The following is a 25,932-nucleotide window of genomic DNA, read 5'->3' on the forward strand; positions in this document are numbered from 1 at the left end:
GACAATTACTACTGTACTCCAGGCAATCACCACAGAGAAAACTGTGGCTCCACCCAACCTGTGCCAGCAATGACTGAGTGAGGAGTAGGATTCCATCCTTGTAAGGCTACAATGAAGCACCCCGATGTTCCTGCCTAAGTGATGTCAGAGAACTCCTGGTAGGGAGCTGGGATTTTCCTCCCCATTGGCTGGTGATATCTTTCCTGCCCTGTGGGGAGCCTGGACTTCTAGTCTACCCGGTAGCTATGAGATGCCCCTCCCACTCACTGCTAGGGCAGCAGCAGAGGGGGGCTAGGAGAGTCAGGACTTCACTGACCATTGCCCACTGGCAATGAGGCCACCCCATGGGGTGAACACAGCATGGAAAGCAGGCACTCCTACCCTGGCTCAGCAGTAACAAGCAGCCTCCCCTGACCCTGAACATCCAAAGAGGCTGAGTGGGGACTTTACCTTCCTAGGGAATAATGAGGCAGCATGTCCACTTTCCCTGCCAAAACAATGTCAACAAAAGTCAGCTACAACAAAAGATCAAAAATATACAGGTTTCCATCAAGAATCATCCATCACACCAAGAACTAGGAAGATCTCAAAACTAAGTTAAAAAAAAAAAAAAACCCAATAGAAGCCAACACTGAGATGACAGAGATGTTAGAATTATCTAAAATTTAAAGTCAGCCATAACGGAAAGACTTTAATGAGCAATTACAAACACTCCTGATACAAAAGATAAAAAGTGCCAGCAAAGAAACAGAAACTAGAAGGAGGAATAAATGGAAATTTTACTTTTTTTTTTTTTTGAGAAAGGGTCTCATTTTTGAGAAAGGGTCTCACTCTGTTGCCCAGTCTGGAGTACAGTGGTGCAATCATAGCTCATTGCAGCCTTGAACTCCTGGGCTCAAGCGATCCCCCGTAACCAAGTACCTCAGTTTTAAAAATATATTTTAATCACTCACTTTCTTTGTCTTCCTTCCTTCCCCTCTCACCCCTTCATTCCTTCCCTCTCTGCACTTCCCTCTGGCAATGAATGCTTATCTAATTACATTCTTGCTTAAGAAATCCCAGAGGCTAATCTCAAACAAACCAGGCATGAAGCCCCCACTGCAGAATCCTCCCGTTTAGGGGGAGTCATGACAATTAGTCCACCATCACCAGGCTGAAGTCAAGATAACGCCAATCATACCTTTGGACAGGTGATTACCCAAGATAGCCACCAGAACAAGACACACAGGACCCTGCACCCTGCACCATTCCCGCATGTTTCCCATACCAAGTTTCCCTTTGAAAACCCCGTGGTAAATTTTAAAATTTAAGCCGGTACTTTAGAATGCTATTGCCATCTTCTTTGTTTGCTGGCTCTCCAGTTAAAACTGCTTTTCCTCCCACCTACCCCAACTCCTGTATTCTGGCTTCTTCTTCTTTGTTTTTTTTTTTTTTTTTTTTAAGGCTTACTCTATCGCGTAGGCTGTAGTGCAGTGATGCCATCTTGGCTCACTGCAACCTCTGCCTCCTGGGTCAAGCAATTCTTGTGCCTCAGCCTCCCGAGTAACTGGGATTACAGGCGCGCACCACCACGCCTGGCAAATGTTTTGTATTTTTGGTAGAGATGGAGTTTCATCATGTTGGCCAGGCTGATCTCGAATTCTTGACCTCAAGTAATCTGCCCGCCTCAGCCTCCCAAAGTACTGGGATTACTGGCATGAGCCACCACGCTCGGCTCCAAAAATGGAAACTTTAGAACTAAAAGATTGCTGGGCATGGTGGCTCATGCCTGTAATCCCAGCACTTTGGGCGGATCACCTGAGGTCAGGAGTTCGAGACCAGCCTGATCCAACATGATGAAACCCCAACTCTACTAAAAATAAAAAAAAAATTAGCCAGTGTGGTGGCATGTGCCTGTAGTCCCAGCTACTTGGGAGGCTGAGACAGGAGAAAAGCTTGAACCCAGGAGGTGGAGGTTGCGGTGAGCTGGGATTGCGCCTTGCATTCCAGCCTGGGCAACAAGAGGGAAACTCCATCTCAAAAAAAACTAAACTAAACTAAACTAAAAAACTAAAAGATACAGTAACTGAAATGAAAAGCTCAGTGAATGGGTTCAAGAGAAGAATAAAAGGGTCCGAGGAAAGAATTAGTGAACTGGAAGCTAGAACAATAGAAATTATCTGATGTAAACAGATGTATCCATTTTTACAGAGAAAAATGGAGGGGAATGTGGAGGTGGGAGAGCCGAAGCATAAGAATTATAACAAAAGATCTAGTATTTGTATCAGTAGAGTCATAGAAGTAGAGTTCGAAAGGAGAGGTGTGAATGAAAAAGCTCTGGAAATAATGCCTGAAAACTCCCCAAATCCCAAATTTGGCCATAAAAATAAACCTACAGATTCAAGAAGCTGAGTGAACCACAAACAGTAAAAACCCAAATAAATCTAAGCCAAGAATCTCCTAATTCAACTTCTGAAAAGTATGCAAAGAGAAAAGCTTGAAAGCAGCCAGAGAAAACACCTTATCTATCCATAGGGGAAAATCATTAGAATGACTACAGATTCTCTTGGGAAACCACGGAGAGCAGGAGGAAGTGGCACAGCATTTTTCAAGTGCTGAAAGAAAACTATCAATCTAGAATCCTGTAGCCAGTGGAAATACCCTTCAGGAAGGGAGGGGACATGAAGACATTTTCAGGTGAAGGAAACCTAAGAGAATGTCACCAATAGACCTCCCTTAAAAGAACGGCTAAAGGAGATTCTCTAAAAAGAAAGAAAAAGATAAAAAGAAAAAGCCTTAGCACATCAGGAAGAAAAGAAAGAACATGGTAAGCAAAAATATCAGTTCATATGACAGACCTTCCTTCTCTTGAGTTTTCTTAAATGTTTGATAGTCAAAACAAAAAAATTATGTGTCTGATGTGAACTGAAAAAGAACAACACTGCCATTCGAGTGGTTTTCAGTCTGTGACAACAGCCTCCAATCATTTTGTACCTTTTAAGCATGACCATTGGGTTTTCACACTCATATGGGAGTGCCTCCCTCAAACTTTGTTACATTGGCACATGACTCATCTGATGTGAACTTAGGAAAAAACTCACAATGACCCATATGCACTTCATCCCAGTGTCCAATAAGATTTTTCTTCTTTTCTAAGGTGAATAAGCTCATTTTGTCCATTCAGTGTAGGCTTCTGCTGGAAATGGAAAATTCTCTTACAAAGGAAAAGCTTTTTTTACTGATGGAAAAAGATTTAACAGGATTAATAATATCAGCATAAGGATCACTTGATCCCAGGAGTTCAAGACCAGCCTGGGCAACATAGGGAGTCCCTGTATCTACAATATATATATATATATATATATATATATATATATATATATACATATAGCGGTGCACACCTGTAGTCCCAGCTACCCAGCTACTTGAGAGGCTGAGGTGGGAGGATCACTTGAGTCCAGGAGGTCAAGGCTGCACTGAGCCATGTTCATGCTACTGCATTGCAGCCTGGGTGACAGAGCAAGAACCTGTCAAAATAAAATAAAATAAAATAAAACCAGCAGAGTACTACTTACAAATATTGACTTAATATCAAAGATTTTCTTATTATGCTAATTTTTTTTTTTTTTTAGACGAAGTCTCACTCTGTAGCCCAGGCTGGAGTGCAATGGCACGATTTCAGCTCACTGCAACCTCTGCCTCCCGGGTTCAAGCAATTCTCCTGCCTCAGCCTCCCGAGTAGCTGAGACTACAGGTGTGTGCCACCACACCCAGCTAATTTTTGTATTTTAGTAGAGATTGGGTTTCACCATATTGGCCAGTCTGGTCTTGAACTCCTGACCTTAGGCGATCCACCTGCCTTGGCCTCCCAAAATGCTGGGATTACAGGTGTGAGCCAACACGCCTGGCCTAATTTTTGTATTTTTAGTAGAGACGGGGTTTCCCCATATTGCCCAGACTGGTCTCGAATACCTGGGTTCAGGCGATCCGCCTGCCTCAGCCCCACAAAGTGCTGGGATTACAGGCATGACACATGGTGCCTGGCCTTCCCTACTTTTACAAGGCAATAAGTTAGCCTGTTCTTTAGTGGAGTGGTCCCCAACCTTTTTGGCACCAGGGACCAGTTTTGTGGAAGACAATTTTTCCATGGACGGGGAAGGGATGGTTTCAGGATGAAAGTCTTCCACCTCAGATCATCAGGCATTAGATTCTCATGAGTGCACAACCTAGATCCCTCATATGTGCAGTTCACAATAGGGTTTGTGCTTCTATGACAACCTAATGCACTGCTGATCTAACAGGAGGTGGAACTCAGGCAGTCATGCTCACTCACCCACCACTCGCCTCTTGCTGTGCAGCCCCGTTCCTAACAGGCCATGGACTGGTACCAGTCAGTAGCCTGGGTATTGGGGACCCCTGCTTTAATGGATGCTGGACTAAGACAAAGATTCCTGGATCACAGACAAAGGACTTTTATTTTTCATAGCACAGCAAGCAGCATGTTTGCATCAGTTTCCCCTTGTTCCCAAGTCCCACCAGGGCAATGTGGAAGACCCAGATGGGTTCTGCTGAGGTATACTAAGCTTGGAGAATCTTTTCTATACCAAGCAGCAAGCAAACTTGCTCTTTGTCTTGGAGAGAGACATCATCTTACCCCTTAAAGCTGCTCACTACAAATCCAATCCTGAGAAATGGCTCAGATAAAGAGCAGTCAGGCCTTGCCTTCTTGGCATATTCAGCAAAGTGTGCACGAGGGAGCTGGGGAGAAACTGCTGACATCTGCACAGGGAAATGTGGCAATAAACCTTGCAAATACACCTTACTTTTGACCTAAGAATTGCACCTCTAGGAATCTATCCCACATAATTACTTTCACGTACACAAATGATGGTTATAAGAGGTTATTTATTCTAACATTGTTTATAATAGGAAAAGGTCAGAAACAACTAAATGTCTAGCCATATGGGACCAGTTTGATTATAATACCCTCACAATGGAATACTATGCAGTAAGAATAAAAAAATTTCTTTATGTGCTGCTATATAGAGTGCCAAGAAATATTGTCAAGTGAAGAAAACAAATGCAGAAAAATATGCATAATATTCCCTCATTTCTGTAAGAGGCAAAAGGTACACATATGTATTTTTTCTTGTACATAAACTTTCATTCCTCTAAGAATGCCCAGTATATTGTTAATAATATCATTTGTTGTCTGTGGGGAGGTGAGTTGAATGACGAAGTGAAGGAGACTTTTTTTGTATATCACTTTTATATGTTTTGATTTTTTTTTTTTTTTTTTTTTTTGAGACAGAGTCTTGCTGTCTCCCAGGCTGGAATGCAGTGGCACAATCTCAGCTCACTGCAACCTCTGCTGCCCGGGTTCAAGCGATTTTCCTGCCTCAGCCTCCTAAGTAGCTGGGATTACAGGTGCACACCACCATGTGCAGCTAATTTTTGTATTTTTAGTAGACATGAGGTTTCACCATTTTGGCCAGGCTGATCTCAAACTCCTGACTTCAGGTGATCTGCCCACTTTGGCATCCCAAAGTGCTGGGATTACAGGTGTGAGCCACCGTGCCCGGCCAGTATGTTTTGATTTCTAAACCATATGACTGTACCTATTTAAAGTACACAAACTCTTATATTTTCCAGATTTCTAATACCATCAATCTTTATCATCTATCTTCTTTGAGACAGAGTTTGTCTCTTCTTGCCCAGGCTGGAGTGCAGTGGCATGATCTCAGCTCACTGTAACCTCCACCTCCTGGGTTCAAGTGATTCTCCTGCCTCAGCCTCCCAAGTAGCTGGGACTACAGGAATACACCACCCACAACCGGTAATTTTTTTGTATTTTTAGTAGAGACAGTTTCACCATGTTGGTCAGGCTGGTCTCGAACTCCTGACCTCAGATGATCCACCCACCTTGGTCTCTGAAAGTGCTGGGATTACAGGCATGAGCCACTGCACCCAGTCTATTTTTTTAAGACGGAGTCTTGCTCTGTGGCCCAGGCTGGGGTGCAGTGGTGCAATCTCAGCTCACTGCAACCTCTGCCTCCCAAGTTCAAGCAATTCTCCCTGCCTCGGCCACCCGAGTAGCTGGGATTACAGGTACCCAACACCCCACCCAGCTAATTTTTGTATATTTAGTTATTTAGTAGAGACAGGGTTTCGCCATGTCGGCTAGGTTGGTCTTGAACTCCTAACCTCAGGTGATCCACCAGCCTCAGCTTCCCAAAGTGCTGGGATTACAGGTGTGAGCCACCGCACCAGGCCTCATCCACAATTTAAAATGCAAGGTCAGGAGCTCTAACTGTCCTCTTAGTTTAACATATTATGCTGGCGAATTAGCTCTTATTCATGATTTACTTGATCACCCACCATATTTATTTGACATCCCACTTAAGCCACTCAGTAATACTAATGAGGCATATTTTGTTCCCATTTTACGCAAGTTGGTCACAGAACCACAGCCTGATTTGGACTTCATGTGTCTACCTGGAAAGCCTACTTTTCCACACCCCAAGACATTCCTGAGACAGCCCCGTCTGTGCTGTGCAACCCTGGCTCACGTGTCACAGGGGAAGCATGGGGGAGTTACAACATGCTGAGAGAGGCAAGGACTTACAAACTCCAGTAAGACATGACACCAACTACGGGATTTGGATTCAAAATTTTAATAATAAATTGTGCCAGTAGAAGCTTTTCAAAGGTAATGATATATCAATAAATAATAGTTAAACTGAGTTCCTGAGAAAGAACCTACCACATGAAAGTATGTCAGAGCGCTGTGAGTAACAACATGGCACGACTATAAAATAGCGAGAATACTGACAGTCACGACGACAGGCACAGCAGACTTCAGAGTATGCCACTCACACAAATGTAAACCAGTACACAGGAATCTTTATTTTTTTAGTTTAAACACTGATAAACTTCTAAGTGTTGTTGCCTAGATATATACTAAGTAATGGATACATTATGCTAAGAACTTCAAGGAAAAATATGTGGAATAATATAATGAAAATTATGAAGCATCAGATTTTTTAAAAAGCAAAAAAGAATTGAACTTTTTACTCAAATATAAATCACTTTAAATAGGAATCATACTAATTTGAAATAAGGAATATTGTGTTTATCTCTCTGTGTGTGTGTGTGGGTGTACACACACATACATCTATACTTCTAAGAAAATACGTATGGCTTACTTTTTATTTCAATGTCATTTTGAAGAATCTTTGCTTTTTTACAAAGGTTAGGAATATGTATTGTTTAAACCAAGTTAAGATTTGACACTTCAAAGTACACTAAAAGAACAAAAAAAAAGTGAGAGAACCATTAGATCACTCAGTTTCCTGACAGTAACAGAAGAAAACAGGACTAAGAACATTCACTGAAGCTTTCAGTGTGGGCAGTCTGTCAGTAAAAAGGTAAGTAGTAGGGTCAGAGGTATGGCATTCCACATACCAGCTCTACCAAGAATGAAAGAGCATACGGACTACAGAAACGGACGTGTGTCTGTGATTAAACTTTTTGGCATCGCTGTATTAATCCCTTTTGATGTATATAAGTTCAGTATATGACAAATGTTTCAGTCCCCCCCCCCCCAAAGAATCCAATCACAACCAAGACACACACACAAATCACTTCTCAGTTACACATCTGCATTTCTTTAACAAAACAGTAAGAGATACAATCATAGCGAAGAGGTCACCCGCACAATACATTATCAGCACACTGTCTAGAACACCTCATTTAAAGACACTCAGTAAAAACGTATTCACAGGACCTGCTGTGAATGGCAAGATATGGTAATTTTATAATAGAAAACTCTGCTCATGCAGTACTCTCCACACACCAGACGTCAGAAATCACAGCCACATCATCACCTTGCTCACACTTCCTATTATACTAGATATGCAAAAAGCCAAAAAAAGCAGCTTTTAACATTGTATCATTATATCACAATTTTGAAATGTGGGAAAAAATAAAAAACAAAAACCATTGTGTGGATAAAATGGTCTCCGTGACATTGAGCAGAGTGTTATCTTTTTTTTTTTTACATTATTGCACAGAGATTTCTCATCAAATGTTCTTCAGTTTTTATGTCTTTTCCTAAACGTGAATAAGTGCTATGGATAAAATACAAATGTAGAAAATAACAGCAGCATGATTTGTCAAAGTTAATCCCTATAATTTAGTAAGAAAAAATGGATATAAACAAAATAAGTGCTCTTTCTAAACTGTACTAAATTTTCAAAAATATTGTTTTAATGCAGTGAAGGTCCTGAAAAGCCTATTGAAAGCGATGCTGAGTCCTGTTTTCAAAAGTGTCCTGTTTGGGTTTTCTTGGTGAAGAGCAGAATTTCAAGTGAAGTAATAGATGGACTAATTTAAAACAAAACAGCCCTCGGCTTCCCTATTGGCCTGTGAGGGCACCGGCTCCGGGACCCTGACCTGGGAGGCAGCGAGTGGTGAGGGTGCCTGGCCCCCATCTACACGTACACAGGCTGGCAGCCTTCAGTCTGATCCACCAGATCAGAGCTTTCTAAATCTGAGTTCTCAGCCTGTGAAGCTTCTGCTCCTGAAGGCTTTGGGCATCGAAAGGGGTAGCCATTGTCATCAAAGAACCTTCGGAAGGTGAATTCGTAAAATGCGTGCTCCGGATGCTTGTTATTGGGCGAGGTGAGTGTGTCCCAGGCCTTGGTGCTACCTTCGCTGGCATCGTTCCAAGGGCTTTCTTCATCTACGGGGTCGAAATTCGAGGTGTCCATGGGGTGGCTGATGGTGGGAACGTAGGGGGCTGGCTGCTTCCGGATGTCACTGGAGAAGTCAATGGCACTGAAGAAGGGGTGGGCCTTCAGGTCATCGGCCCCATTCCGCCCCAGGCGGTGGTCTGCGGAGCAGCACAGCTTCGTGATGAGGTCCCTGGCCTCAGGGCTCAGCTTCACCTGGGCTGGAATGTGGAGCGTGTTCTCCCAGTTGATCACCTGAGGAAACAACAGAGCCAACAGGTTAGTTTCTCCTCACATCTTGGGCAGTTCTGGGACAGCATGTGATGACGTGACTTTCAAATATGTTTAGTTTCACAATAGGAGAGGAGTTAGAATAGACACAAGCAGCAGTTGTTGATCTCAGCAGCCATAAAAAGTCAGTGTCATTTCAGTCGATGGCTCACAGCCTGAGGCCAGGATGACCAGTCAAATACAGACAAAAAGATACTGATTTTCTTCTATCAGAAATACTGTTTAGCCAAAGAATTTTGTGCTTTCCACAAAAATGAAGAGAATGATGGTCTACAAGTTCTTTCTTTCTTTTTATTTTTTTGAGATGGAGTCTCGCTGTGTCGCCCAGGTTGGAGTGCAGTGGCGCGATCTTGGCTCACTGCAACCTCCGCCTCCTGGGTTCAAGCGATTCTCCTGCCTCAGCCTCCCGAGTAGCTGGGATTACAGGCGCCCGCCACCACACCCGGCTGATTTTTGTATTTTTAGTAGAGACAGGGTTTCACCACGTTGGCCAGGCTAGTCCTGAACTCCTGACCTCAGGTGATCAGCTAAAGTTATTTCTTTAGCTATGGCAATGGCTTTCTGCAAACCATCATGGCGCTCATTCAAATACTTATTGTGGTCAAAAAACGGCCAACTGGGGTTTTGAAAAACAAAAAGGAAAAACTTCATAGGGAAGAATAAAGCTGACTGACCCCATGTGACCTTACATGCTCAACTGCACAAACCAGCCATCTGGACTTTCAGTAAATGCACTTGTTGTAGAGATGTGTCTACTGTGAAGACAAAACCTAGGGGACTTCTTTATTGTTTACACTTAGAATCAGGAGGAAACAAGGCCAACATGACTGGCTACCAGCTGGGGTGATGGGACAGCAGATAAGGCATGGAAGTTAGTGGGTGTGTGGGTGGTAGGCTTGGTTTGAACCTAAGTAGTTGTTTTCATAGAGCTAAAACTGTAGAGCTCCTAGAAGAAAACATAGGGTGAAATCTTCATGATCCTGAGTTTGGCAATGATTTCTTAGACATGCCACCAAAAGCACAGGGAATAAAAGAAAAAATAAATTGGACTGCATAAAAATTTAAAACTTTTGTGCATCAAAGGACATTACTGATAGCAAAAAGGCAACAAAATGGGAGAACAGATTTCAAAACATATATTTGAAAAGGGGTTAGTACCCAGAGAAAATACAGAACTCCTACAACTCAACAACAATAACAAAACCAAATAAGTTGATTTAAAAAGGGTAATGGACTTGAGGAGATATTTCCAAAGATATACAAATGACCAATAAGGACATGAAAATAAGCTCAATATAATTAATCACTAGGGAAATACAACTCAAAACCACAATGAGATACCACCTTACATCCCCTAGGGTGGCTACTACTTAAAAAAAACAAAAACAGGAAAATACTTATTGAGGATGTAGGGAAACTGAACACTCAGCCACTGTTGGTGGGAATGTAAAATGGTGCAGCCACTATGGCAAACAGTTTGGGAGTTCCTCAAAAAGTTAAACACAGAACGACCATATAATCCAGTGGGATATAAACCCATATCCAAAAGAACCGGAAGCAGGGACTCATACAGTGGAATATTATTCCACCTTAAAAAGGAAGCTACAACATGGATGAACCCTGAGGACATTACGCTAAGTGAAATAAACTAGACACAAAAAGACAGATACTGCATGACTCCACTTACAAGAAGTCCCGAGGCCAGGCACAGTGGCTCACACCTATAATCCCAACATTTTGGGAGGCTGAAGTGGGTGGATAACTTGAGGTCAAGAGTTTGAAACCAGCCTGACCAACATGATGAAGCCACATCTCTACTAAAAATACAAAGATTAGCTGGTATTGTGGCAGGCACCTGTAATCCCAGCTGCTTGGGAGGCTGAGGCATGAGAACCCGGAAGGCAGAGGTTGCAATGAGCCAAGACTGTGCCACTGCACTGCAGCCTGGGATACAGAGCAAAACCCTGTCTCAAAAAAAAAAAAAAAAAAAGTCCTAAGCATAACCAAACTCACAGAGACAGGAAGCAGAAGAGAGGCGAGCAGGCGCTGAAAAGGAGAGTGGGGAGTTTCTGTTTAATGGGTTTGGGACGATTAACACATTTGAAAATAGAGGGTGATGATGGTTGCACAATATTGTGAATGTACTTAATGTCACTGAATTATACACTAAAATAATTAAAAATGGTAAATAATTAAAATAATTATTAAATAATTAAATAGTAATTAAAATAATTAAGATGGTAAATTTTAATTTACCATTAAAATAATTAAATGGTAAATTTTATGTTATGTATATTTTACCAGAATAAAAAAATCTGAATTATCATGTGGGCAATTTAGTGAGTAGCTCAGCCATTCAAGTAGGGCGCAGATAATGCCAGATTCCAATTTTACTGTTCCTAGAGTGAAACTAAGCCTTACTTTAGGGTTTTTCTATTTTTCTTTTTTCTTTTTTTGAAACAGAGTCTCGCTCTGTCATCCAGGTTGGAGTGCAGTGGCGTGATCTCGGCTCACTGCAACCTCTGCCTCCTGGGTTCAAGCGATTCTCCTGCCTCAGCCTCCCAAGTAGCTGAGACTACAGGCGCCCGCCCCCATGCCAGGCTAATTTTTTGTATTTTCAGTAGAGACGGGGTTTCACTACATTGGCCAGGCTAGTCTCAATCTCCTGACCTCGTAATCTGCCCGCCTCCGCCTCCCAAAGTGCTGGGATTACAGGCATGATCCACTGCGCCCAACCTTACTAGACAGATTTTCTAATTAAAGTTATTAATTTAGGCTCCCTGGCCTAATAACCACATGCCCTGGTGGCTCACATGGCCACCAGGGCATGTGAAAATTCCAAGGATTGTGTGTCAGTTGGTATGTCCACAGAAGACTGCAGATTCTTAATTTCAATTCTCAATTCAATCCTTAGTAACTCATTTCAGAAAGCAAATGGCTGTCATTTTAAAACTAATAATTTAGTATTAAATGACTGACAATTATTTAACTACTTTGAATGAATATTAGGAATATGCACAACTAGCCTGACCACATAGCTGACAGTTTGCGAACAATGATATAATATCCAAATAAAGAAACTGCTTTCTTTAGATACAGTTGACCCTTGAACAACACAGTTTGAGGGTCACTTACACTAGCATTTTCTTCCACCTTTGCCACCCCTGAGACAGCAAGGCCAATGCCTCCCCTTCCTCAGCCCACTCCACGTGAAGATGACAAAGATGGAGACCTTTATGATGATCCACTTTCAATTATTAAAATAGTAAACCTATTTTCTCTTCTTTATGACTTTTTTTCTTTAGACAGAGTCTCACTCTGTCACCCAGGCTGGACTGCAGTGGTGTGATCTCGGCTCACTGCATCCTCTGCTTCCTGGGTTCAAGTGATTCTCCTGCCTCAGCCTCCTGAGTAGCTGGGATTACAGGTGCACACCACCATGATGGACTAATATTTTGTATTTTCAGTAGAGATGGGTTTCGCCATGTTGCCCAGGCTGGTCTTGAACTCCTGACCTCAGGTAATCTGCCCACCTTGGCCTTCCAAAGTTGTGGGATTATAGGCATGAGCCACTGCGCCCAGCCTATGATCCTCCCAAAGTAGTGGGATTTACAGGCATGAGCCACTGCGCCTGGCCAGCATTTTCTGTTCTCTAGCTTGCTTTATTGTAAGAATACAGGATCTAATACATATAACATACAAAATATGTGTTCATTGACGCTATGTTACTGGTAAGGCTTCCAGTCAACAGGCTATTAGTAAAGTTTTTGGGGAGTTGAAAGTTATGCAGATTTTTGACTGTGCAGGGGGTTTGGCACCCCAAACCCCTCATTGCTGAGGGGTGAACTGTAGTTCCTGGAGTTCCGTGTGTTCTCTGCAGGGCAGGTGTGGGTGGGGGAGACAGTGGATCAGCAGCACACCTTTGCTGATCCTCACTGTTCTTGCCTGGAAATAACAAGGTGGCAGATGGCCAAGGGTTTAATAGAATTTCAGATATTAAAATGGGTCCAATTCCATGGCTTTGCTTATCAAAATAGAAAATTTAAAAATAGATAATAATTTAAAAAATAATGGGATTATTTTTAAAAATCCCATCCTATACAACTGCCATTCCTACCCTACTCAGAATAAGAGGGCAAATGCTGACCAGAGATTCATGGGTACATGAGCAAATCAGATGTCTACAGCAAGCAGATGCGTGGTTCCTCTCACATTACCTTCAGCTGGGTTTCTGTGGGAGTAGGTGCCAAAAAGGGCGGCTGCCCCACCAGCATCTCGAAGAGAATCACTCCAACACTCCACCAGTCACAGAGTTGAGTGTACCCTGCAAGACAAAGTTCACTCAATCCCTACACAGGCATGAATTCTCCTCCGAGGTGAATTTCATTAAGATGCTGAACATACAGATTTCCTGTTAAGTGGGAAAGCGCATTGAAGCATCGCACTGTGCGGAAGATGGACCTATGTAAGTACCTGGATACTACTGGGTGGGGTGGTGGGGGGCGGTGGCCATGGCCGCTTAGGTTTTTGTATTTTTAATTATTGTAATAAGAAAATACTTTTTAATTTAAAAAGATTATTTTTATTGTTAGCAAATAGTTACTAGCCAGAATTTTATGTTCTTAAAGATCACAAACAGAGGCACCAATTAAAATAACAGAACTGAAAAACATAAAGTGCTATAACCTGTGAATAGTCAGGTGAGGGTCAAGGGAGGCTTCTAAGTCAGTTTTGGATGAAGCTGAAGAATACGGAGATGAGGAGGAGGTGGGCAAAACCCACCGGACAATTCACTGTAAGCCAAACACTCCTTGTGTGAGGCCCCTACGGAGCCGGGCCTTCCTCACGGGGCTCCCAGCTGTGCTGGGTCAGGGCTGGCCTCTGGGAGGCTGTAGGCTAGGCTCATTTACCTCTTATTTTCTCCCACTTTTCCTTCAGAGCCTCATGACCCATCAAGCCAGGATCGTCTTCATGTCACCTAATCCTTGCTAAGTATAAACTGGGATGTTAAGAGGTCAGTCTGCGGGTGCCTGCAGCTGCATATGCCAGGGTAGCCCCCTCAGGCCCCTCTGCTATCTCTCCGTCCCACCTCTTCCTGTCCAAGTTTGGCAACAGAGGCTGCAGAAAAACCCCAAGCAATGGTTTCTTGAGAATGCTGCACGTGGTAGAGGGAAGTAGACCTTCACTGGGCACCAAGGTTATTCACAACCTCTCAAGGTCGTTATTGCTATGTCTGTGGTCTGAGTAGTTAAGTAACTTGTGCTGGATTACCACAGCTAGCAAAGAAAACCCAGACTTGAACTGAGTCTGGCTGGCTCCAAAGGACTTTAAACAACATGTGATGGCAGGGGCTGCCTGTCTCTGGATTAATTACACAGAATCAGATCAACACCCCATTGTCACTGTGGACCATGCAGGATCACTGAAGGATTCCTCCTATACTGAACCAGATGTTGCATTTGATAGAATGAAGCATCCATCCAGGAGGCAAATGTTATGAGCACTAGTCATTTTACACAACTGGCACCTGCCACTTTTGCTTATGGTCTAGCAGGGAGAATGAGAGAAAAAGGATCTTCCAATGCTGTCACATAAGCACCCAGCTGCACACGGCACAACTCAGCCAGGAGCCTGAGACAGAAGTTAAAGCTAGAGCCCGGAAATGTGTGGTCTGGGCAGACTGAGCAGAGGTCCTGTGGCCCTCAGAGTGGTTTCCATCATTTGACTGTGAAAATCAGGGCTGGAGTCATTCCCTTGGGTCTAGGTAGAGCCCGAGGGCCAGCAGACACTGGTCTAATGGTGCATGTCTTCCAACCCCCTGAAGCAAGAGCACTTCCAGGACAGAAGGGAGGCTTGTATGTTGCAGAAATTAGTAGCTTTCAGGCTTCTATGAGGACAAAAATATGACTGGAAGCATTAGGTCCTTGGAAAGCTAGAGCCAGCGAGACTCAGCTCACGTCTGAAGGGAAGGAGACCTCCCGCGGGGTGGCTGGCCGTGGCGCATGTACCTTTGCGGAGGAGCACCTCGGGTGCGATGTAGTTTGGAGTCCCCACCAGTGAATGTGCCAGGCACCTCTGGTGCTGCTTCCGCGCCCTCTGCTCTAGGGTCTTCAGCCTGTCCCCACACCGACAGTTAGACACATCATCCCAGAGGTCGCTGGGCTCCATGCTGTCCTGTCTGACATGGCTCCCTTCACCCAGGAATCAGGGATAGTGAAAGAAGAGAACAAAATATAAAGTGAATTTTCACTCTTCAATAACTCAACAGATCCACAGCTTAAAACAGCAAAGTCATTCCAATCAGCTCCTGACATATTAGAACAGAGAATCCCCACTGAGCTGCTCCATAGGGGCAGCCTGCTGTTCCTAGTTTGGAGACACACGTGGTGAGGTTGGCGCTAGCACCAAGGTAGAAATGACGGTGAAGAATCATAGGACACCATGCACCGTGCTGAGCTGGCAGGAAGGCACTGCAGGCAGGAGAGGCTGGAAAAACTGCGGGGACAGCACTCCTAGCACTTAGGCCATAATCAAAAGGTAACAACTGCCTGACACATGTTTTAAGATGAGCATGGAAAACTTAGGAGGATTTAAACAACATGAACAAAGGTTACTTCAATGCCAGAAAATGAGAATGAATTAAATGATTTAGAGTTAGTTTTGAGTTAGAGAAAAAAGACTAAGTGATGATATTAAAATAACTACTTCAAGAATCTGAGCCATAAAGAAGACAATAATCAGCTGTTTTTGGCTTTTCCAAATGGCAGAACTATAGGAAATGGAGTTCAATGATACACTACATAGATTCAGGTTGGCTATAAGAGAGGGCTCCTTGGGAGGCTGTGACTCTTTTATTTATTTTATTTTATTTGAGACAGAGTTTTGCTCTTGTTGCCCAGGCTGGGGCGCAATGGCGCGATCTCAGCTCACCGCAACCTCTGCCTCCCGGGTTCAAGCGATTCTCATGCCTCAGCCTCCCAGTAGCTGGGATTACTGGCATGCATCACCACGCCCGGCTAATTTTGTTATTTTTAGTAGAGACGGGGTTTCTCCACGTTGGTCAGGCTGGTCTCGAACTCCTGACCTCAGGGGATCCGCCCGCCTTGGGTTTTCAAAGTGCTAGGATTACAGGCTTGAGCCACCATGCCCAGCCAAATCTTTTATTTTTTAAGGCTTGCTTTAATGAGGCAGGTGATGGTTCCCCACAAAGGCCCCGTGACACCTTGTAGCCTACTGTCTTAAAAATATAGTAGGCCAGGCACGGTGTCTCACACCTGTAATCCCAGCACTTTGGGAGGCGGAGGCAGGTGGATCACCTGAGGTTGGGAGTTTGAGACCGGCCTGACCAACACGGAGAAACCCCGTCTCTACTAAAAATACAAAATTAGCCAGAGATGGTGGCGCGTGACTGTAATCCCGGCTACTCGGGAGGCTGGAGGCAGGAGAATCACTTGAACCCAGGAGGCAGAGGTTGCGGTGAGCCGAGATCACGCCATTGCACTCCAGCCTGGGCAACAAGAGCGAAACTCTGTCTCAAAAAAAAAAAAAAAAGTAAACCTGAAATCCACTACCTTAAAAAAAATGCATATATCATACTATTCCTTTAGGAAGGGAAGGATGTCACACCAATTTATAAAATAATGGAGTGACAGATAAAAATTTCAAAATGATTAGGAGCCACTAGGATGGGAAATTTAGTTGCTTGCAATGGGGTTAGTGACATCTACACATAGAAAGTGCATGTGGCACACTTCAGACAATACCTTTCTGGTAATATTTGGAATTGTGAGTCCACCTGAACCCAGTGCAGAGGCCGAAATCTGTGAGTTTAATGTGACCATCCAGATCTATCAAAATGTTATCAGGCTTGATGTCTCGGTGGATGAAGCCCATCTTGTGGACACTCTCAATGGCCAAAGTCAGCTCTGCGATGTAGAACCGGGCCAGGTGCTCGGGGAAGACCTCCATCCGGATCAGCAGGCTCATCATGTCCCCACCAGGGATGTAGTCCATCACAAAGTACAGGCTGTCTTTGTCTTGGAAGGAGTAGTAGAGTTTGACCACCCACTCATTGTCTGCCTCGGCCAGGATGTCCCTCTCGGCCTTGACGTGGGCCACCTGATTCCGGTTCAGGACATCTTTTTTCCTTAGGGTCTTCATGGCATACAGGGCGTGAGTGTCCACCTTACAAGCAAGGCACACTTCTCCAAAGGCACCGATCCCCAGGGTTTTGATCTTGACAAACATAGACTTGTCCATCTTGGCCCTCTTTAACCTGTTGTAATTAGACTCTTTCTGGTAGAGGATCTTCCGCATCTGCTCCTGCTCAGCTTCACAGAGTCCAGCCTGTGTAGAAGGAAAGGAAGGAGGAAGACTCACATTAGAGAAGTCCCGTGATAACAAATGACTGGGATGGGGATGCCCTGAACTGAGAGGAACCTAGCTCATTTTACAGAAAGGAGAACAGAGAAGAATGGGTCTCATATACTACAAAGCAAGGTAACAATTGGTTTTGTTTTGTTTTGTTTTTGAGACAGAGTCTCGCTCTGTCGCCTAGGCTGGAGTGCAGTGGCACAATCTCAGCTCACTGCAGCCTCCGCCTCCTGGGTTCCAGCGATTCTCCTGTCTCAGCCTCCCGAGTAGCTGGGACTACATGTGCCCGCCACCACGACACCTGGCTAATTTTTGTATTTTTAGTAGAGACAGTGTTTCATCATGTTGGCCAGGCTGGTCTTGAACTCCTGACCTCAGGTGATCTGCCCACCTTGGCCTCCCAAAGTGCAGGGATTACAGGCTTGAGCCACTGTGCCCGGCCAGTTTTGTTTTTTTATATCCATATATAGACATGAATATGGAATGAAAAGTTAAGATAAAAAAGAGAGTTCTTTCTCTAGGAGACTTTTGGCTCTAAAAACTAAGGGAAACTTCTATTAACACAAATCTGTGGAAAAGGGGACCACAGCATTCCTAGAACTCCAAGAGCCATCTAATCTTTCAGTAACTCAGGGAAAATGGGAAAGCAGGAAGAAAAGTCAACAATCAGCATACAAAAATCAGCAGCATACATTAGATAGACTTGTATATGGTGAGAGATAGGGTCTAGTTTCATTCTTCTGCATATGGATATCTGGATTTCTGTACACCAATAATGAATGCCATTTACAACAGCTATAAAAAAAATCCAGGAGTAAATTTAACCTAAAAGTGAAAGAGCTCTACAAAGAAAACTACAAAACACTGAAGAAAGAAACTGAAGAGGACACAAACAAATGAAAAGAGATCCCATGTTCACCGACAGAAAGATTTAATATTGTTAAAATGACCATACTACCCAAATCAATCTACCAATTAAATGCAATCCCTATCAAAATACCAATGATATTTTTCACATTACTAGAAAAAACAATACTAAAATTCACAGGGAGCCCAAATACTCAAAGCAATCCTAGGCAAAAAGAACAAAATTGTTACCTGACTTCAAAATATATTACAAGCCTAGAGTAACTGAAACTGCATGGTATTGGTATAAAAACAGACACATAGACCAACGGAACAGAATAGAGAACCCAGAAATAAGTCCACGTATTTACAGCCACCTGATTTTTGATAACGGTGCCAAGAATGTACACTGAAAAAGAGACATGCTGGGAAAACTAGATATCCATATGCAGAAGAATGAAACTAGACCCCAATCTCTCACCATATAGGAATATCAACTTAAAACAGATTAAAGACCTAGAAATAAGACCAGAGGCTATGAAAATATACTCCAGGACATTGGTTTGAGCAAAGATTTTTATGGCTAAAATCTCAAAAGCACAGGCAAAAAAACCCCAAATTAGACAAATGGGACTATATTAAGCTAAAAAGCTTCTGCAGAGCAAAGGAAACAACAGAGTAAAGAGGATACCTGTGTTGAACAGGAGAAAATATTCACGAACTATTCATCTGACAAAAGACTATTATTCAGAATATACAAGGAACTCAAACAACTCAACAGCAAAAAAAATATCAAATAATCCCATTAAAAAGTGAGCCAAAAGGCCAGATATGGTGGCTCACGCCTGTAATCCCAGCACTTTGGGAGGCTGAGGCAGGCGGATTACTTGAGGTCAGGAGTTTGAGACCAGCCTGACTAAAATGGTGAAACCCCGTCTCTACTAAACATACAAAAATTAGCTGAGCATGGTGTCGCACACCTGTAGTCCCAGCTCTCAGGAGGCTGAGGCAGGAGAATAGCTTGAATCCAGAAGGCAGAGGTTGCAGTGAGCCGAGATTTCACCACTGCACTCCAGCCTGGGCAATAGAGCAAGACTCCATCTTAATTAAAAAAAAAAAAAAAAGGCCAGGCGCGGTGGCTCACACCTGTAATCCCAGCACCTTGGGAGGCTGAGACAGGTGGATCATCTGAGGTCGGAAGTTCGAGACCAGCCTGAACAACATGGTGAAACCCTGTCTCTACTAAAAACATAAAACTAGCTGGGTGTGGTGGCGCATGCCTGTAATCCCAGCTGCTCGGTAGGCTGAGGCAGGAGAATCACTTGAACCCAGGAGGCGGAGGTTGTGGTGAGCTGAGATCGTGCCATTGCACTCCAGCCTGGGCAACAAGAGCGAAACTCTGTCTCAAAAAGAAAAAAAAGTGAGCTAATGACCTGAATAGACACTTGTCAAAAGAAGATACACAAATGGCTAAGAGGTGCATGGAAAGATGCTCATTAACCATCAGGGAAATGCAAATGAAAACCACAATGAGATATAATCTCTCCCCAGTTAGAACGACTATTATCAAAAAGGAAAAAAAAGAAACTAAAAATAGAACTACCATACAATCTACCAATCCCATTATTGGGTATTTATCTAAAGGAAAGGAAATCAGTATATCAAAGGGATACCTGCACCCCATGTTTATTGCAGCACTATTCACAACAGTAAAAACATGGAATCAACTGAAGTGTCCATCAACTGATGAATGGATAAAGAAAATGTGGTCTGTGTACACCACGGGATACTATTCAGCCATAAAAAAGAATGAAATCCTGTCATTTGGAGCAACATGAATGGAACTGGAGGTCATTATGTTAAGTGAAATAAGCCAGGAACAGAAAGTTCAGTTAGAACACCACACATTGTTACTGATATGTGGGAGCTAAAATAATTGATCTCATAGAGGTAGAGAGTAGAATGATAGTTACCAGAGGTGGGAAAGGGTGTGTGTGTGTTGAGGGGAGATGAGAGGTTAATTGGTACAAACATACAGCTGGATAGAAGGAACAAACTCTAACTAGCATGACTATTGGTTAGTAAAAATGTATTCAATATTTCAAAATAGCTAGAAGAGAGGACTTGAAATGTTTCCAACACAGAAATGATAAATACACCAGGCAATGGATACTCTAAATACCCTGACTTGATCATTACATATCCTATGCATGTAACAAAATATCACATGTTCCCCACAAATCTACAAATACTATGTATAAATAAAAAATAAACGGCTGGGCGTGGTGGCTCACGCGTGTAATTCCAGCACTTTGGGAGGCCGAGGTGGGCAGATCACCTGAGGTCAAGAGTTCGAGACCAGTCTGACCAACATGGCGAAACCCCGTCTCTACTAAAAACACAAAAAAATGGCCGGGTGTGGTGGTAGGCACCTGTAACCCCAACTACTCGGGAAGATGAGGCAGGAGAATCGCTTGAACCCAGGAGGCGGAGGTTGCAGCGAGCCAAGATCGCGCCATTGCGCTCCAGCCTGGGTGACAGAGCAAGACTCCGTCTCAAAAAAAATTAAAAAATAAAAAATAAAAATAAAAAAAACCACAAATGAAAGTATATCTGTAAAAAAATCAGTGAATACGGGACACTGAAAAGAACACAAATCTGGTTTTCAGGCTTTGGAATTATTGGCTTTGTGTGATTTAAATCTGTTACATTTTAATTTAAATAATTTCATCAATAATTACCTTCTTCAGCACTTCAGTGTCAACTAAGGTATACCTATATCATTAGTTACTAACTAAACACTTAAAAGAATAAATGGAATCACTACTAGATACATTTTTCTTCCAAAATCCCACAATATCAATTTACAAAACCTTAAACTTTGTTTCTACTCATTCAAATGTTCTATTATTAATCCATGATGAATTTTGTTAAGCGAGGACATACCCTAAAACTTAATTTGCTAATTTACCTACAATGTAAATTGTAGATTACCTACATTACGCTGGCTACATTATGCACAGCTATCTCTGATTCTTCAGAAGAGTCAAGGGGAAAGGAGAAAGGGAGGTCACACCATTTGCAACTTCTCCAAGTTGTTGGCCCCAGAACCAGACTGTCGCCCGTTAGCCGTTTTGATGATAAGGGGTATACAGTCGAAACAGAAAAGGGATTGTGCGTGCTTCCTATTGCCAGTAGAGGGATGAGCCGGGAACAAATAGTAAAAACGAAGTGTGAAATTACTTTGGCCATTTCTTGCTCCAGCTGCAGCCTCCGGTTAACCTTCTGCTGGTAGGTTTTGATGACATTCTCCACGTGCTGCTCCATGAAGAACTTAAAGGCGTATGGCGAGTAGCTCTTGATGCGTGACTCTCTCTTCTCTTCGTCTCTGCTGTTTTTGCGGACGGGAACGGGAGAGGTCTGAATCTGCTTTTTATCCTTTCCGCCTTTGTCCCCCTTGGTGCTTTTGCGGCTCTTGTCGCCGCCCTCGGGCTCGTTGGGGCCCGCACGGAGGCTCTGCTCCATGCCTGCGCACAGGCTGTCCAGGTCGTACTGCTCCGACTTGCTGCGCAGCAGCAGGTGCTTCGGGTAGGGCGGAGGCGGGCACCTCCGGTCTGGGCCTCCGTACTCCACGTCCAGCGGGTAGGCGCCTGCGCCGCCCAGCGCCAGGGCATGCTCCTCCTTGGCGTCCAGGCCCTCCGCGGCCGGGGCGGGGGCGGGGGCGGGGGCCGGGGCAGGCGCGGGCACCCAGGCGGGGTGCGAGGGCCCCACAGCCGTCTGCGGCTCCGGCCTCAGCACACGCACGCTCTTCACCGGGTGTAAGATGTGCGCGGCCGTGACAGCCGTCACGGTGTTGGGGGCAGGCAGGGAGGGCTCGGCCTTGCCAGGCGGACCCGGCCGCGGCTGGTGGCTGTTGAAGGAGTTGGTCCTGCTGGGCACTGGGCAGTCAGGCCGGAAGGCCACGTGCGCGCGCGGCGGGGCCTCCAGGCCCGGCTTCTGCAGGGAGTCCCGGCGGGCCGGGGTGGCAGCCGGCCACTGCTGGACGGAGGTGCTGCTCAATTCATACAGGTCCACATTGAGGCTGTTCCGCGAGGGAGTGAGCAGGCTCTGCGGGGGGCTGTCGCTGGCGAACACCTGGCTGCGGGAGCCCAGCACATGCAGCTGGTGGGCCGCGGGGCCGGCCTGCTTGTGGTGTGGGTGCGGCACGTAGAGCCCGGCGGCAGGGGGTGGGAAAGCGAGGCCGGCGCCTGGCGGTCCTCCCTGGCCCTTCGTGGGCAGGCTGGCGTAACCCCCGGTCTCCGGCGGCGTCTTGCTCTGGAAGGAGGGGCTGCGCTGCACTCCGTAGCCCAGGGGTTCCCCAGGCACCAGCAGGTGCGGCCGCCCGTAGTGCGAGCCCTGCAGCGGGAAGTGTGCCCCTGCTGCCTCTACGCTGGCACCGTAGCCCTTGGGTGGGTGCTGGTGCTGGTGGCCAGGCCCATGGGGGCCGACTCCGGGGAAGAGGTAGTCCACGTACGGCCGCGGCATCTCCTCCAGCGCCGTGGGGCCGTCGGCGCCGAAGCTTGGGCCCTCGTAGGGGGTACCGCTCAGCTGGTGGTAGGACGCAAACGAATCGCCGGTTCCTTCGAAGCTGGGCCTCCGCGTCACTGGGGTTGGCATGAGCCCCTTTCCTGCAGTGGAAAAAACAGGGAGACAGCATCAGAGTGGGTGTGATCAGTGGGTTCTGGCACTTTCAGGCTGGTCCCCACTCTAGCGCTGCCCTCGGGGCTGAGGGTCTTGAACCCTGGGCCCTGACGTGCTGCATTCTGCCCAGCACAGGGTCAGTGGACTCCCCTCTGCCCTGCCAGCAGGACCAGTTGCCCTAATGTGTTAGCAGAGTGGAGACAAGCTGAAGGGCACATGGGAGGGCCAAGGGCAGAAGAGAAGACTGCGTCCACATCCTGAGGTGCGTCCCTGCCCCCTGGGGACCACACTGGGGTCACTCTCCTGTCAGGCTAGGGAGCCGTCTGCATAGCCAGCTTTACTTTTTCAAAACCCTATCATGCCCAAATTGTGGGGGGCTGAGTTTACCAACACACGGTTCCCAAAGCGCTGCTCCCTCACAGAAAGGGCAGAACTGTATCCACTGTGCAGCAGCTGCTCCACTTCTCTTTCACCTCTTTTCCAAATTAAAAGATTTTCTAGTTTTTTTGTCTATATTAAAACAAAGCAATATATACACAATAATAAAAACCACACAAAACCTCTCTACAAATATCCAGATTGATTTCATCTGCTGCTACCTTAATCCTGACCTCCATTTTGTACATCTCATCTGAAACAGACACCGGAAGGAAGGACAAAGGTTCCTTTCATTTCTTCAGGCCAACTGCTCCACTTGGCTCGACTTAGCAGAGGGTGCCGAAGAGTGGAAAGGCTGGGCCTTGCCCACAGGAAGACCACCCCGATACCTGGCAGAGTGAAGGCCCTGACAGCCTGGCACTGAGCAAAGATCACAGGCACACCAAGGCTTTGTTTTCCCTGGGCCCAGAAGACGTCAGTGAAGAGACAACACCAAAGGCAAGTGCAGAGGGAAATCAGCACAGACCATGGGCCTGGCCTTCCCTTTGAGCTGTGCTCTAAGGCCTCAAAACTGGAAGAATTCTGACATGGATGGCCAGCTGGGGGCTATTTAAGGAAGTTCCTTCTCTTAAGAAGAAAACAAAAATGTGTGTCCTTTTAACAACGGAGATATAACTTAAAAAGGTGAGATTTTTCTCACCCACATGAAGTAGGTTTTATCCAAGGTCTTCCACAAAATAGGGAAAACTCTTGCTAATTACTAGGGATTTTTTTTTTTTTTTTTTAAATACAGACGAGGTCTCCCTCTGTCGCCCAGGCTGGTCTCCAACTCCTGCCTCTATCCTCTGGCCTCAGCCTCCCAAAGAGTTGGGATTACACAAAACAAAACAAAACAAAACCAGGCCACACAGTGTTGGGTTACAGCCTTGAGCCACTGCGCCTGGCCATGAATCCTTTATCACACCCCAGGGGCCTCAGGTACCAATCACAGGGCCCATGTGCTCTATCTTGGGAAAGTAACATTCATCCATAGCCAGTAAAAAGCAGGGGTTTGGTGCGGTGCCTCAGGCCCTTCACAGGGGATGCTGAGGGGGGCCCAGCGCTCTGCCCACACTGCCTGCCATTGAACCCCCACTCTCAGAGGCTACGATGTGAGAGAGGTGTGTTTTAGAATTGAGGAAAGAAGCCACCCTTGTCAAAGATCCCTCCACAGGCCCAAGAGAAAGTGAAAAGACCATTTTTACGCCCGCTTTGCTAACTTTTTTGATCTTTCATAAAACAAGCACACACTTTCCCCTAGGTAGGAAGTACTAAGGTAATTTCAGACAAGGCTGGATGGGGCAAGCACCAGGCGTGTCCCACGGTCTACCACTTGGGGCTGCTCCCGCCAGGGCCTGACTCTGTCAGGGCAGGGCAGGCTCAGCTTGCCTGTTAACTGAATGAGGCAATGTGCCAGGAGACTGGCTCTGGCCAGGCCAGGCCAGGTTGGACCCCTCTGCACATGGTTTTGTTGTCCTTAAGCCACAAACCATCTTTGCCCACCATGCTGCAGGCCTGGGCTCACCTGGGGAGGTCTGCTTAATGACCCGCACGATCTGCTCATTCCTCGGGTCCAGGTAGCCCATCTTGCTGATGTACTCCAGGGCGGCCTCGATGCTCCTGCTGCCAGTCTGCTTGAGAGCTCGGCCAGCCATCTCCTGGGAGGGAAGTAAAGGAGAAGTAAGTGCATGTCATCCTAAAACAAAGCCACCAAAGACTCCCATCCCCACTCCGTGCTGGACTGTGCTGGGACACTTCGCCTCTGTACTGCTGAGAACCTGCCATATGCTCGCTGCAGGAGACCCTCAGAATGAGTGCAGGTGGCTGTGTGCCCTGCAGGTGCCTGATGGCAAAAGCCTAGCACAAGCCACACCATAGACTATTTAGCCTTATGTCAAGGACATATGGGAATTTTGATGATGGGCCTGAAAGAGACTTAAATTCTGCTTCTCCTCAGAAAACTTTTGTGGTTGGACTGGTGAGTTCAGGATGAACCTAAAACTAGAAACGTTTAAGGAGAAGAACTGTGGGAGTCAGGGAACCTGGCTTTAACCTCAGCTAACCTCCAGGCTAACTTTGGGACTAGGAAACCTGTCCCCAGGGAGAGGGTGCAGCTGCCGAAGAGTCACATATTACACGCCTACTGTTTACAATGCCCCGTGCTGGCTATAGCAGCGGAGGACTGGCCCTTAGAGATCTGACTCGTAGAAGAAAGAAAGGAGACAAAACAGGAGCCCATGGAGCCACACCGGTCCAGGACAGGTCGCTCAAACTGCTTGTGGGAAGAAGACAGGGACTGGTGGCCACCACGGGAGAGGGCAGGTAAAATGGATGAGGGCCACAGGAGAAAGCCTCCTTCCCCCCGAAAGATGAGGTGGTGGCATGGCTAGCTGTTCCAGACTTTGGGCAGGTGGAGAGCCCTGGGAGAGAAAAGGCATTCCTGGCAGATGGGACAGCCAGAGCAGAAGCCTGGGGAAAGATAGGCCCATGGCAGCAGCACGCAAGGGTAGGTGGAGATGGGGGGATGGACCCACAGATGGGGGCCAGGCTCTCCAGGGTTTTGCTCCTGTCTGCAGGCATTCGAGGAAGCTTTCAAACTGGGACATACGGCATC

General features: G+C 45.6%; 1 protein-coding gene and 1 pseudogene across 4 annotated transcripts in view; one reads left to right on the top strand and one right to left on the bottom strand.

Annotated features, from left to right (window-relative positions):
- The first annotated feature begins 2,961 nt into the window (after positions 1-2,961).
- Positions 2,962-3,059, top strand: LOC112205301 (small nucleolar RNA U13; annotated as a pseudogene).
- A 3,578-nt stretch (positions 3,060-6,637) lies between these two features.
- LATS2 (large tumor suppressor kinase 2) overlaps positions 6,638-25,932 on the bottom strand; it is an 88,287-nt gene continuing 68,992 nt past the window's right edge. For 3 of the 4 annotated variants that reach the window (XM_001149147.8, XM_009426701.5, XM_063791920.1), the window contains exons 3-8: positions 24,844-24,976; positions 21,465-22,888; positions 16,766-17,348; positions 15,011-15,193; positions 13,220-13,326; positions 6,638-8,966 (exon numbers count right to left, since the gene is read on the bottom strand). In XM_001149147.8, the coding sequence (XP_001149147.1) occupies positions 8,472-8,966; positions 13,220-13,326; positions 15,011-15,193; positions 16,766-17,348; positions 21,465-22,888; positions 24,844-24,976 (2,925 nt within the window). In that variant the 3' untranslated portion in view covers positions 6,638-8,471. The remainder of the gene's footprint in view (positions 8,967-13,219; positions 13,327-15,010; positions 15,194-16,765; positions 17,349-21,464; positions 22,889-24,843; positions 24,977-25,932) is intronic. The other variant, XM_009426702.5, reaches the window with a different exon arrangement.

The sequence above is a fragment of the Pan troglodytes genome, chromosome 14 (genome assembly GCF_028858775.2).
Source record: "Pan troglodytes isolate AG18354 chromosome 14, NHGRI_mPanTro3-v2.0_pri, whole genome shotgun sequence".
NCBI lineage: Eukaryota > Metazoa > Chordata > Mammalia > Primates > Hominidae > Pan > Pan troglodytes.